At 38.3% G+C, this 15,397-nt stretch overlaps 1 protein-coding gene across 1 annotated transcript in view; it reads right to left on the reverse strand.

Moving 5' to 3' along the window:
- Nucleotides 1-15,397, reverse strand: part of CNTLN (centlein) — a 302,717-nt gene that overhangs the window by 176,291 nt on the left and 111,029 nt on the right. The window contains exon 10 of the mRNA XM_063455244.1: nt 2,132-2,305. Within this exon, the coding sequence (XP_063311314.1) occupies nt 2,132-2,305 (174 nt within the window). The remainder of the gene's footprint in view (nt 1-2,131; nt 2,306-15,397) is intronic.

The following is a 15,397-nucleotide window of genomic DNA, read 5'->3' on the forward strand; positions in this document are numbered from 1 at the left end:
GCACCAAGGGACATCGGCGCTGAATTCAGGTAAGTGACTAAAGGGGTTTTAACCCCTTCAGCGCCGCAAGGGGGGAGGAGGGGCGCAAGTGAGGGGGCACTGTAGTATTCTATAGTGTCAGGAAAACGTCTGTGTTTTCTTGGCACTATAGAATCCCTTTAACTGTAGGCAGAGTGTTCTATTCAGTATATGCTTCAATTCTTCTTCCTCCAGACATACTGCTGATCCATTGGCCGAACAGTTTCAGTTTTGTTTCATCGTTCCACAGATCAGAATCTCAAAACTTCTGTGGCCTATTTATATGATTTTGAGCATATTGGAGACGGCTTTTCTTAAAATTCTCGTTAAAGGATTCGGACCCCTTTTGGCTGCCTTTGTACACATGTGTATGATGTATTTGGGGGGGGGCTCCTATAAGTCTGACGAATTAGTGGGTATTATAGTGAATTAGGTCCTCATTGGAAATATCTATCAGATGTGGGAATTTAAGGAGAAGAGTTATTGTATATATGGGCCATTGCTGGGTATTTGTCACGTATTCATCTGCACATAAAAAATGTGGTTAATGGCCTTTACCGTCCTGCCTGGAAAAGTTGTGCCAAGCAGCAATCATGCACATGGAAACCTGGTAATTGCTTTTGTGCTCAAAGGCCGGTTATGGCCAATCAGATCCACAGGAGGGTTTGTGCTGAGCAGGAATCATGCACATAGAAACCTGGTAATTGCTTTTGGGGTCAAAGGCCGGTTACAGCCAATCGGATCCACAGGAAGGGTATTTAAACCCAATTCTCCCTTTGCTCATTGCCCTGTCATGGTTTTATCCTGATGGTAATCCGAGAGTGCGTTTCTGATCTTGATTTTCTGGTATTTGACTTTGGCTTCGTTTTGACTTCCCTGAATTCTGTTATCCTTGACTTTTGGCTTACCCTCATCGTTGTGTCTGATTCTGTGTTGGGAGATTCTGGGAGATTGATAGACACTCTATATTATTATGTCATATTATGTCATTTTCATTTCTCTGTATTATAATGCAAACCTATAAATGTTTTTGATTGATTTTATCCCTTTCCCAATTCCTGTCTGAACCTATAATAACGGACCGACGGACGAACGGACGGATGCACACACACAAAATTGTAATTTCCAGTTATTATAATACAAATGTCAAACAATCATAGGTCATTACACTATGGTTTATATATTTGTTTATTGTATAAAATAGTCAGAAGTGATAGTCAAAGAAGAAGTATGCACAGCCAACAAACAAAAAAATAATTTACAGAAAGTGTGGGCCGTTTTGGAACCACATTGTCACAAACAGATTGGGATTTGCAAATGCAAATTACCCTCATTACAGCTAAGCTCATTATATGAAAAAGTGTACAGATGAACTGCAGAAAACCTGGCCTGCTGTGGCTTTCCAATCCCAAATATGGTCACCTCTGGTCCACAATTCATTTGACAAAAAGCAAAGGCACCAATTAAGCGCACAGAGTGCAAATGTTTGGCCACAATTCAGCATAACTGGGTGAAGAGAAGATAAACCAACACATTTTAGTCTTAGCATAGAAGCCAATAGAAAATCTAAGCATGTATACAAAATTTAAAAAAATGCCTATAATAACGGATATCTACATTGATAAGCAAAATGTCCAGCCAAGCTATTGTGTGCATTTAGCAACATTCGTTTGCTACATATGGCAAAAGTAATAAGGGCACTAGCAAACTAGCGTACAAATCTTACAGACAATTCTACATGGGCACGCATCACCTAGGAGAAAAAAAACCTGTCATTACTGCCACCTTACATTACTTAGGCCATATGTATATTGTACTACCATATAAATAAAGAAAGGGTCTTGAAACCTACTATACCTACTATACTATGTATGTAGAAATTAGTAGCTATACAGAATGTTCTGTCAAAGGGTTATAATCATGACCATGTAGAAAAAACACATAATAACAAGCCTATGGCAGATGATTTAATCATCCTTCCAAGCAGTTGCAAAAATTATGAGTATACTAGACTTATTAAAAAGTTGGTTCCTGAAACCCTGGTGGGAAAACCCTTTTGATTCGAATAACCTCGATTTGACACAAATGCACTAGACAATAAAAGGTTTCTTACCTCGCGCATTCTCCCAGCCCTCAGGATGCCGTTTTCAACTGCCTCGCTTCTACAATTATCTACTTGACTTAACTGAAGATCTGCTGTTTTAAGTTTTTCCTGCAGAAATTTTATTTCTGATTTCTGTGAAGCTATTATGAGCTCCAGCTCTACTGGGGATGGATGTTCCAAGACCTACAATAATTTAAAATAAAATTAAAGAACACATTAAACCATGCCATTAATTAATCAATGATTACTGGAAAGGCTCTTTATTTCTTAAACATATGATAACCTACAGATAAGAATAATACTGCCTATAGCATTTTCCTTTGCCCTGCATACTTCACATTACAAATTAAAAAGGTAAATTGGCAATTAACATTGTATGCAAGATCTAATTACACAGATAATCTAAAGACAAAGCTAAGTGTTCTGGCAAATTCCTGGAACCCACTCTACTAATTTAGCTTCCAATATTTAATCTTTTAATATCGGGTTGGAATTATATAGTGTTCATGGTTAGATTTTGTTCCCTTCCAATACATATTAAACATGGTCACGTGCTTTTAAGCAGAGCCTGGATAGGCACATCAAAAATGTTCCTTTAGAATTATTTTTTTGGGGGGTACGGTTAAAGTAGCAGCCACATTAATTGATATTACATTAGATTATTAGGCAAATATCCATACTGGTACTGTATGTTGACATTTGCAAACATTGTGCATCATTAGTACTATTAACCCCTTCAGGACCGGCCTGTTTTTGCGATGTTTGTACGTTAAGGACCAGAGCAGTTTTAACACTTTTGTGGTGTTTGTGTTTAGCTGTAATTTTCCGCTCTCTCATTTACGGTTCCCATACAAGTTATATATTGTTTTTTTCAGGACAAAAGGGGCTTTCTTTACATACCATTATTTGTATTATGTCCAATATTGTATTTAAAAAAAAAAAAAAATATGGTGAAAAATTTAAAAAAAACATGTTTTTGGACTTTTACTTGAAAAATCTTTTACTTATCTACAAAAGCTAATGAAAAAAACTGCTAAATAGATTCAAAATTTTGTCCCGAGTTTAAAAACACCCAGTGTTTACATGCTTTATTGCTTTTTTTTTGCAAGTTATAGGCCTATAAATACAAGTAGGAAATTGCTGTTTCAATATATATATATTTTAAATGTATCAATAGTGACCTTGTAACACCGTTATCTGTCATAAATCCCTGAAACACACCTAACATGTACATATTTTTTTAAAGTAGACAACCCAGGGTATTCAAAATTGGGTATGTCCAGTTTTTTTTAGTAGCCACTTAGTCACAAACACTGGCCAAAGTTAGCATTTATATTTGTTTGTGTGTTAAAAATGCAAGAAACGCTAACTTTGGCCGGTGTTTGTGACTAAGTGGCTACTAAAAAAGGCTGAACATACCCCATTTGCAATACCTTGGGTTGTCTTCTTTTGCAAATGGTATGCCATCATGGGGCTAATTCTCATTCCTTGGCTCTCAAAGGCAACCTAACCAATCCGACAAATTTCAATAAAAAAAAAAAGTAAAATCAAGCCTTATATTTGACCCTGTAACTTTCACAAACACTATAAAACCTCTACATGTGGGGTACTGTTATACTCAGGAGACTTCGCTGAACACAAATATTAGTGTATCAGAACAGTAAAATGTATCACAGCAATAATATCCTCAGTGAAAGTGCTGTTTGTGTGTGAAAAATGCAAAAAACTTCACTTTCACTGACAATATCATCGCTGTGATATGTTTTACTGTTTTGAAACACTAATATTTGTGTTCAGCGAAGTCTCCCGAGTAAAACAGTACCCCCATGTACAGGTTTTAGGGTGTCATAGAAAGTTACAGGGTTAAACACAGTGCTAGCAAATTAAATTATCTGGACTTTCGGCCTGGGTTGGCAGGCAGGTCCCTCAAATTGCAATCATTAAAATTACTTAATTAGGTAAAAATATTACATAAATACACATGTAGAATTTTAATATATATACATATTTATATATTTGACGTCTACGTGTATATTTATGAAATTATTTATGTAATTATGTATATGGACATATGTATATTTCGTATTGTTTTTATTTATTTATTTATACATAGATATATATATCATTACATTCTAAGTATATTTTGATATAAATATATATATATATATCAAAATACTGTTAGAATAAAATTGCATATATAAATATTTTTTATAATTATTAAAAATTATTTTTATTTTTTGTTATTTATTTTTATTAACATATTATTTGTATTTTATAATAATATATATATACCATATATATAGCAATTATATATATATTGTATATATTCGTGTGTAATTTAAATATAAGTGTATTTTTATATTAATATACGTATATATAAATATAAAAATACACTTAATATGACATTATATATATGATACATATACATATATTATATATAGATATAATACATGTATATATATCATATATATATATATATATACACATATTATTTATTTATTTTTACACTGGTTTTTTTTTTACTTTATTTTTTGGATTTTTCACTTGCAGGGAGACTGCCTGTCAGCACAGACAGTCCCCCTGCAGGCAGATACACAGACACCTATTGCGGTCATGTGATCGAGTGATCACATGGCCGTGGGGTCCTGATCTGCCGAGGGGGGACTGCCCGGGCAGACAGGCAACCCCCCTGGACCGGGTGGAGCACTGATCGCCGCCGTGGGACCGACGGCGATCAGGTAAGTAGCCCCAGACCGTTATGACGGTTCAGGACCGTCAGCGGTCCAAACGCACGTTTTACCGCTGACGGTCCTGAACCGTCAGCGGTCCTGAAAGGGTTAAAGGGACACTATATTCACCAAAACAACTAAAGCGTATTGAAGAAGTTTCTCTGCCATTTAGGAGTTAAATCACTGTTTACACAGCCCTAGTCACACCTCCCTGCATGTGACTTACACAGCTTCCTAAACACTTCCTGTATAGTCATCTAATGTTTACACTTCCTGTATTGAAAATTCAGTTTAATTTAGAATGTATTACCTCCTGCTCTGTTAATAGCAGTCTAGACCTTTCAAGAGCCTCATGTATTTAAATAAAGTTTAGTTTACAGAGCAGGATATTTAAAGTAAGTTACATCTGATTAAAAGTAGACTGTGTGAGTCACAACCAGATGAAGTGTGGCTGGGGCTGCATAAAAAGAAACAAAGTGATTTAACTCCTAAATAGCAGAGAATTAAGAAGTGAGACGGCAGGTGCATGATCTATACACCCAGTGGCATACACACAATCCATGGGCCCCGGTACAAAACTCGTCCATGGGGCGAAAACTGTATAATATGTGGGCCCACCCACCGCCACTCCATACAGACACACACAGAGATACATAAATACACAGAGATACATACATACACACAGGCACATACAGACACACGCACAGATACATACAGACACATACATAGACACACGCACAGACACACATACACTAACACACACAAAATATTTTAGTCACCCTCCTATTGCCTACCTTTTAGGTGCAGGAGGATGACTTCCCTGGGGTCCAGTGGCTCAGGTTGATGGAATTCAGAGTTCCCACGCACGGCTCCTGGTGGTTGCTGGGAGGAGTGACCGGGGCAGTCACTTCCTCCCAGCTTCTGACATCATCAGAGGGGGCCCGGTCGTGCTGTTCCCGGCCCACTCTGATGATGATATTCATTTCCATCGGGTGCCCCTAACAGCATGGGCCACCCAATGGGCCCCTTCACATGCGGCCCCGGCAATTATACCGTGCAGCTGACAACAGGTCGCAGGGGTTACGAAGGGCGGCCAGGCCCCCTGGAGTGACGGGCCCGGTAGCAGCGGCAACTGCGATATGTACGCCACTGTATACACCAAAACTGCTTTATTAAGCTAAAGTTGTTTTGGGGACTATAGTGTCCCTTTAATGTAACTAGCAAAGTTAAAAGTCTCTCACAGGATTAACTTTGTTAATTTTTATAAGAGACCACTAACTACAAAGTTATATTAACAGTAATAAATATATCAGGGATATGAGTGAGAACTGCCGGGAATTCAAAGTGAATTTTAAAAGTTGAGCCAACATAGCTTTCAGTTTGGCTATTTTTGCCTGAAATTTAAAATTCACTTTGAATTCCTGACAATTCTTTGTTTGGTGAATCATATTTAGAGTTCATGGTCATAATTTGATTTTTTAACAATAAAGTTAACATTGGAAGAATATCAGTCTTATAATAATGAACACAAATGAATACTAAATTATGATGTACGGGTTATCTTGCAGGCAATTTTTGGTTTAAGAAATATGATGGTGAATGACAGTTGTGACCCTTTCCTTGAGCCTGACAAATGATTGGATCACCCTTTTAAAAATGTATACTTTTAAATATCATTAAAAACACGTTTATCTTGAATTCACTGTCATTGTTGCAAAAAGTATATAGCCATATAGCATTAACAAGTCAGTTAAGATGTTCCAATCAGAGGATCTTCCCTTTAAAACAAAACAGTAGGCTATTAATATAAAAATCTGCACTTCACAATAAAAGTTTGGAAAATTAATAAAACGTAATCATATGAGATTGGTAGAAAGATGGCTGAAATAGTATAGAATACTTCTAAACATCGACACAAAGTTAGAAACTTTACAAATAGAGGAAATTCAAGAAACTCTGACCAAAAAAAGTTTTCCAATTAAATCTAGCCTCTCGAATTGTGTAGCTAGCACGTTCACCCTCAAATTTGTAGCATAGAAACAATCTATACTCCATGCTAACAAAATCATCAGCACGTTTCAATCAAAATATACACATCAAGTAATGCTAGTCCTGATAGGTGCATTTGAATAGAAGGTCAAGGTCATGAATGGTGGAAATGCCTGCTCTCTAAAAATGACATAATGCATCTCTCACACAAGTGAATTTCAAATTGAATACCAGAAAAGGAAAAAAAAAAAGAAATCCAAGTCAGATATCTTTTTAGAATGGATTACATTTGCCTATTATTTTAAACTTACTTTGAGTTCTAGCTTTAGTGAATAGATCTGATAGATAATCCAGATTGCTATAGAAAAAATTTACTTAGAACAGATGAGAGGAAAGTAGAATGTTTAAATTTGAAATGCTATGCGTGGTGAAAATCTAAACCCTGCATCAACATAAGAATATTATTCCAATATAAAACATGTTGTGGTGGGACCATCACAATTTGGTGCTTTGCAACATCTGGACCAAGGTTTAGCCTTCCTTTATTTGAACTGCAGTCATTGAGGGGCTAATGAACACTACATTGCTTCAGCCAGTTCTTTAGGAGAATGTGTCATGGAGTAACACTTCCGCGTTCGGCACTCAGCGGTGAGGAGCCGGACCCCGCCCCCCTCTGACACAGCTCTGACGGTATTTAGGGAGACTGGGCCAGAGGGAGGGTGCTTGGTGATTGATTGTGTGAGCTAACGTGTGAGCTGCCTCCGCGAGACCGCGGGCTCCACAGGCTCAGCTACTGGGAGCTACTTCCACCAGACTTACCTCTCCACAAGCTCAGACAAGCCGTTCCAGCCTTTGAGCAAATGCAAGGATTGCTGCATGCCATAAAGGATTACTGGAGAACGGATACTTTGCTACTTTACAAGTGGACCACATCTCTGAACTATTGGAGGACTACCCATATTAACCTTAAGTATATCTTTAAGCTATTTGTCTGCAATATCATTTATTAATGAGCTATTGCTTGCTTACTCAAACCTTCATTGCTACAAGTTACTAATCTCATGAAGGACAACTCCCATCATGCTTATTCACTATGAACTGTTTCTTGCTTTGCAATTACATTCAGTGCTTCAAGTTACTAATCTCATGAAGGACAACTCCCATCATGCTTACTCACTATGAACTGTTCTTGCTTTGCAAATATCCTTAGCTACTTGATTATTGTTCCTATTGAAGATTATTCTCATGAACTAATGTTACTTAATGCATTTCTGAAGAAATACTTAATAATGAACTTTGTGTTGTAAATTACTTGCACTTCTTCTTATTGCATTATTGCCTAAATGCAATTCATTTAAGTTTAACACTTATTAAAACTTCGGTTGAATCAAGTTACCAGTGATTCTCTCTTTTCTTAAAGTTACAGTATTGATACTTAAGGATTCTCCATTTCTTCACTATTGTAATTAGGGAGATTACAAGCTGCAGTTGAGTTCCAATCCAAATCACCCCTAGTAGCGTAACAGAATGCCAGGGTGTCCACTCGCAATCTGAGTTTTAGCAGATGGTGGGTCATCCAGTAACGATGATGCAAACAAGTAGATCTGCAACTGAATGGCTGAAGTAGAAATTGCACGTGCCATTTTGCAATGACAGATTCAAATATCACGTGTCAAGACCCAGTTTATACACAACAGTTCTTTTAAATAAGAACAGGCTAAATACTTCCAAGCCAGCGAGTTGGATTAATCAACATGTAAAGGAAATGTCTGGTATAAGGAATTAACTTTATTATTAGTACTTAAAGGGTCACTCCAACCTTCATGACTACTTATGCTTTTAGACGTGGTCCCGGAACAAGCAATCTAAATGTCTACAGTAAAATGTGTCCACTCCCTCACTCATGCGAGCCCTTCCAGCCTTCCAAAATAATCTTTCAATTGTCTATAATTTTTTGTATTTATTTTTTTGGTGCTCCCTTCCTCAATCAAGACCTCCCAGTAGTCTACTGCTGCTTAACTAACCTTTCATCTGTCTGTGTGTTTTATGCATTTATTTTATTTCTCCCCTCCCTTTGTCTTTCCCCTTGTCAACTCCACACTCCCTCCCCTCTTTGGCTCAGAGCTGTGAGATAGTGTGTTCATAAATGTGCACACCAAATATATGCGCAGTATAGCATTTACTGCTCCTGATGAGGAAGTATTGAAATCAATGTTTCTCAGAAGAAGCTGATTGGCGCATTTGCGGCACTCACTGAGCATTTTCACATGGTTCAACCGTGAAAAGCATTTGATTGGACAGAGAAAGAAGGCGTGTATTTTTCAGACTATAGGAGACATATTTTATTTAACAGAAAAATTGGCTTATTCCCCCTGTGAGAAATTATTTCGAACAAGGGTTAGTCAGTATGAGTCCCAATCCACTCAAGGCATAACCCTAATAAATTACAGAAACAATAGTGTAATTTTATTTACCTCTATCCTATATTCTGAATTTATATATATATATTTATAGTGAGTATATATATATATACACACACAGCCACAGGCTATCCCGGTGGGGTGATCAAAGATGAGACTCATATGGTGGCCTCAAACACCTGGTGCAGGCGGAGAGTGTTCCTTCTACAAGCCCTGCAATTGGATCACCAGGGATCATCATGAACCCTGCCCTGGGCAAAGATAGGAAACATTGAGGGCAAAAGTAAAAAAAAAAAGATAATTATATAAATATATATGCTCCCCTCTCACTCCCCAAAGAACGCAGCCCCCATGTCACAAATACAAATTCACACAGTATCCACTATACAAACACTGCCTCCGTTACACACACAACATCCCCTACACATACACTAGATTATAAGTATATACAAACATTTAAAATAAATGAGTGCATCTAATATTCAGTATAATATGGTACTTCAAAATGGTTCACAAACTTTTTTCCTTTAGTATATGTTGCTTTTGTCAAGTTCAGCTGAAGCAGTTGCCATGCTGAGCAGTAAAATATGTGAGAACGCTGTTTAAACCCCCCCCCCCCCCCAAAAAAAAACAAACAAAAAAAAAAACCCATAACAGCAGTTAAAAAGCAGTTAAAAAACATGAACAAGATAACATTTGACTGGATATGAAAACTTGGGACTGTTCTGGGACTGTAAAGTCACATGAAGGTTAGAGAGACAGAGAGTGATCCAAATCATAAAACAGGAGTTCTTATTGACAAAAAACAATACCCAGTAACAGGATGAGGCTAGAATGGTCGAAGCAGATTATTATTACTAATAGGCAAGCTCAAAAGCAGTACAAGAAGAACAGCCGGTTGGGCAATTTGGATGTAGAGTAAGGGGTTAGAAAAAGTAAAACAAAAAGAATATTCTTCATGTGCTGAAAACAGGGGTTTTCAAGGGTGTGAGAGAAATATTCTGATCTTATGTCCTGATTAACTGAAATGAAGGGAAGCCAGTCCTATTGAACTATGAGGAATTGTAATTTATTTTTATATTTATTTATATTTCTTTCCACATTTTGTAAATAGGTCTCTGTTGCAAAATAATCATGATGTGTGACAATGTAGGATTATGGAACTAAACGCTAGATTTCCAAAAAAAAAAAAAAACAAGAATAATATACATATATATACATACAACATTTGCACACAAAAAAACACATCACTCTAGAGACTTGTCTGTGTTGAAAAAAACAACAACAACGAGTCAACGTTTCAGTTTGATGCAGCAAACTTTCTTTTTCTTTATTTATTTATTTCAGGACTTTCTCCCTTATTATCAATGGGAGATTTAGGAAAAAGATGGATATGCTCCACCGACTAAGCAAAAGTATTCTCCAGAGAGCCCTAATAACTTAGTCTAGAGCACAGATCCATTCACTTGCCTTCAAAATTAGCCTGCTACTCATTCCCCATGTAAAACAATGTTTTTTTTGTTTTTTTTTTACATTTTTAATTTTATTGTATTGTAAATGCGAGCAGGCACTGCTCTAAAATATCTGCCACTTTCATTAAATGACCACAGCCTTTAACCTAAGCATGCCCTTTTCTAGTTTTTAAGGATGTCACACTTACAGAACCAATTAAGCTGTTCTATAAGCTTTCAGCATTAAAGGTTACACTGCAAAGGGTCACTAGATGTCTGGATTCAGTGAGCGTCTTTTTTTTTTTTTTTTACAGTGATGCCAAATTTAACAGTGAAAAGGAAAGACAACTATTAAAACTTGGTGCTACGTTGTTATATATATATATATATATATATATATATATATATATATATATAATATAAATAAATAATATTAGGTGCTATGCATTTTAACACTATGAGCTCTGGGATTCCTCTCTCTCGTACTTCCGTCGCTACACTGTAAAATCTCAATCATACTCAAAACAAATTCACTAAAGTGTGGTTTTCAATCTGCTAACTATGCATTCCATAATAGCCTGTAATTATTAAAAACTGACAAGAAAGCTACGCCACCTGTGTTTATGTGAAGCCAGGTAATGAAAAAACAACAACTCTGTCATCACCTCTCAATTCCTGATTGCATTATCAAAACTGTAGCAGAGTTTGGCATCTGGGTGTGACCTTGTTAACTGCTAGGGTAATTAAGTTTATTCTGTAGGGAAAAAGGATGATAAATTATTAGCAAGAAGATTTTGTTCACATTTTATTAAATTGGCCTGTCAAAGGGTCGGCCAAATTACCAAGGGCCTCGTTTATTGGAGACCAGCCATATTGCCACATCTGTTACAATTATTTATAATTTCAGCAGTTGAAAACCAACTGAGTTAGGCATCCGCCATGTAAAGTAATTTACAAATTATCTGATGAGGGAGTGTTTTAGCTTTTCCCTCATTTCTAGCCAGCAGAAAGCCGCACTGTAATTACAGAACACGATTAGGTTCTTTGGGGAACTTATCTTGCACTCGTAGCCATAGTAAGATGCAGCAAGAACATATGGAGGAGCTTGTGCTTCTACTCCCTGAAGCTCGTGACCCTCCTGCCGCTGAGCCCTTGAGTTGAATTTGAATGAGAGTGCCATGGCTAATGTTCTACACATGCACCATTTATGCCACAAAACAAATCGGATCACTGTTAATTATGAAGCAGCTATAATCAGGCCTTCACATCTGTGTAATGTGAGGCGCAGTAGGCTGTATATCAGTAATGTATGACTACCTTTGGGTCACAAATTGTGAGCCATATTGCCTCAGTAGTAGTTTGCTAAAAATCAAAGCAACTCCTCTGATAAAAGTCCAAAACACGGATATTTTTATCCAGCTGTTTTCTCCCTTCGTTCTCGCTCGCTCTTTTTTTTTTTTTTTTTTTTTTTTTTTTTCACCTCTCCTTTGGAACATGAGCTTTTCTTTATCAGCTATTGACCAGAGCAGTTAAAGCATATGGCACTAGTTCATTAATGAACAGTAACACCAAGTGCTCTAATTTAATGAATCCGCTTGAGCCATAAAAATCAGATTATGCTTATGCCTGTCATCTTTTTTTTTTTTTTTACCCCCTCTGTGATTGCGTGAAATGAGAATTTGGAATTTACGCTTGCTTTGACTTCTGCAGTAAGCCATAGGATTTTCTTCTCAAACAATATATTAGCCACTTCTTTGTATAAACTGTACACAGTTTAAAAATATAAATATGCACTGACAGTTGCTTTCTTTTATTGCAATTATTATGGCATTAATAGAAAGCAGAGGATGCTATTTATCTTTTAGAGAACACAGCCAGACAGCCACCTTCTAAAAAAATACTTTGTTTAATGAAAACTCTTCCTTATTGTAAACCTGCTAAATATGTTGCACCCAGATGGCAAAGCAGCTACAGTTTAATTAATCCACCTTAAGTCATTGAGTGTTCACTATGGGTAATAACATTTTGAATAATTGCAGACAAAACCTGAGTAAAATATTTGAAATTATATTATTGTAACAAAGCAGATCCTCAGCAAGGCAGGTAGAGGAACATAACTGGTAATGGCCTGTTTGGCTTATATGCACAGTAAACAAATATTTAGATTAAAGGGACACTCCAGACTCCTAAATCACTTAAGCTTGCTGAAAAGCTTTATGTGTGAAGAGTGTATACTTTTCTAAATTAATCTGGTTACACCCCTTTGTTTTTAAGCAGACAACAGGCCCTGGTTCTTCCAGGTTTGGTTAACTCAGTGGAACTAAACTCAAGAGGCAGCAATTGCTCAGAACACATGCTTTTCAAACACTTCTCATTGAGCTAAATTTGAAACTCTGTGATTGGACACTCATAGAATTACTATTTTCTACAACTATACACCTAGCAAGTCCAGAGGCGGTAGCGATCCTGATAGGATTTATGCAGAAAGCTCGGGTAGATGCTTGATCCTTAATGGTCTTGTGGGCTCTACACCTGTATCCTTTGTAAATTTATACCTACCTAACCACAGGCAATGCACCACGTCCCGCTGCATACTCTCACTGACCCAAAAACATTCTAAAGGCTGTTGATTGTTGGCGGGGACTTTAACCTCTCACTAGACACAAGTAAAGATAGCACAGCAATAAACCCTTTGCACCTCAAACAGCTAGATCCCAAATGCACTCTCTACTTACACAACATCGACTAGGGGACACATGGAGATTTATAAACCAAACCAACAAGGACTACACTTACAACATTTCATACAAACATTACCAATCCCAGACACAGGTCTAAGAGAGGAAACAAAATTTTGAACGCATGTGCTCAATAGGCAACCTTATCACCAAAAACTATCCAAACATTGGTGTCGCCCCTCTCCCCCCTGGAGTTTTCAGCTTGTACCGGTATTTTTATTTTCAGATTGAGAATGCACTGCAATACTGGTACCTGTGTGTGGAGAAAGGCAGGGTTAGGAAGCTACAGCTTATCCCTGCTTCTCTTTCCTAACTGAAAGCGCAGTGGAGCAGCACAGAGTGCAGCCAGCAACTCCCAGACTACAGAGACAGCCTACAGATCAGGTAAGTGAGGGATGGGTGGAGGCAACCTTCAGATCAGGTAAGTGAGGCAGGGGCAGCCTACAGATCCGGTAAGTGAGAGATGTGGGGGCAAGCTACAGATCCGGTAAGTGAGAGATGAGGGGCAGCCTACAGATCAGGTAAGTGAGAGATAGGGGGGGGGAAGGGGTAGCCTACAAATCAGGTAAGTGAGGGATGGGGTGGCAGCCTACAGATCAGGTAAGTGAGGGATGGGGAGACAGCTTACAGGAAGGGTCAGAAAGGGTCAGCAAGGAGCTGGAAGGGACAGCAAGGAGCACAACAGGTAAAGTAGGAGAAGGAGCAGAAAGGAGAAGGAACAGAAATGAGCAAGAAGGGACATCAAGGAGCAGAAAGGGTTAGCAATGAGCTGGAAGGAGCAGAAGGAGCACAACAGGTAAAGTAGGAGAAGGAGCAGAAAGGAGAAGGAGCAGAAATTAGCAGAAATGGTCAGCAAGGAGCAGGAAGTGTCTGCAAGGAGCGCAAAGGTAAAGTAGGAGAAGGAACAGAAAGGAATAGAAATGAGCAGGAAGGGTCAGCAAGATGCAGAAAGTGTCTACAAGCAGCAGAAAGTGTCTACAAGGAGCAGAAAGGGGCAGCAGGAGCAGGAAAGACAGAAGGAGCACAAAAATGAAGGAGCAGAAAGAATCAGAACGAGCACAAAGGTAAAGTAGGAGAAGGAGCAGAAAGAAACAGGAAGGGACAGCAAGGAGCAGAAAGGGGCAGCAAGAGCACAATGTTAAAGGAGGAGAAGGTGCAGAACGGGGCAGCAAGGGACAGAATGAGCACAAAGGTAAAGTAGGAGGAGAAGCAGAAAGGAGATGGAGCTGAAAGGAGAAGGAACAGAAATGAGCAGGATGGGACAGCAAGGAGCAAAAAGGAGAAGGAACAGAAATGAGCGAGAAAGGACAGCAAGGAGCAGAAAGGGACAACAAGGAGCACAAAGGTAAAGTAGGAGAAGGAACAGAAAGGGTCTGTGTGACGGAACGCTGGCACTCCGACCGAGTACCTCCGCCAATCGATGCTCCTAGTGCTTGCCGAGGACTCCAAGCACTCCAACCGACACCATCAGCACTGCAGACCCCACTTCTAGCGATGCAGCTGTGCCGCGGTCTCGCCGTCCTTCACCCACCCTGGACCCAAGGCCAGGATCCAGCTTCAAGTTGGCTGACCTCTCTTCCTCCAGAGAGGGTAGCAGGAACAAGAACAGCTCTTACAAGAGCTTACCCTGGGGAGTATAGTGTGATTATAGCAATCCCCAGAGTGTAGTTATTCCATCCCCCAAGCATGAGCCAAGGCTTCAAAAAAGGGTCAAGTAGTTCTGTTTAATGAAAGCAAGCACTCACAATTTATACAATTCTCCAGGCCAGATGCACATCCCCTGGACCTGATGGTACACAGGCAAACTCCCATTCATTACAGCAAAATCATCCCCTCTGCCTGTGATATAATTACTGAACACAATGGGCTAACATAATTATCACAGGCAGGAAAATACAGTTTTACACAATATTTATAACTTTAAAAGTATACTTCACATTCACATAAA

Source organism: Pelobates fuscus, chromosome 5, assembly GCF_036172605.1.
Source record: "Pelobates fuscus isolate aPelFus1 chromosome 5, aPelFus1.pri, whole genome shotgun sequence".
Lineage (NCBI taxonomy): Eukaryota > Metazoa > Chordata > Amphibia > Anura > Pelobatidae > Pelobates > Pelobates fuscus.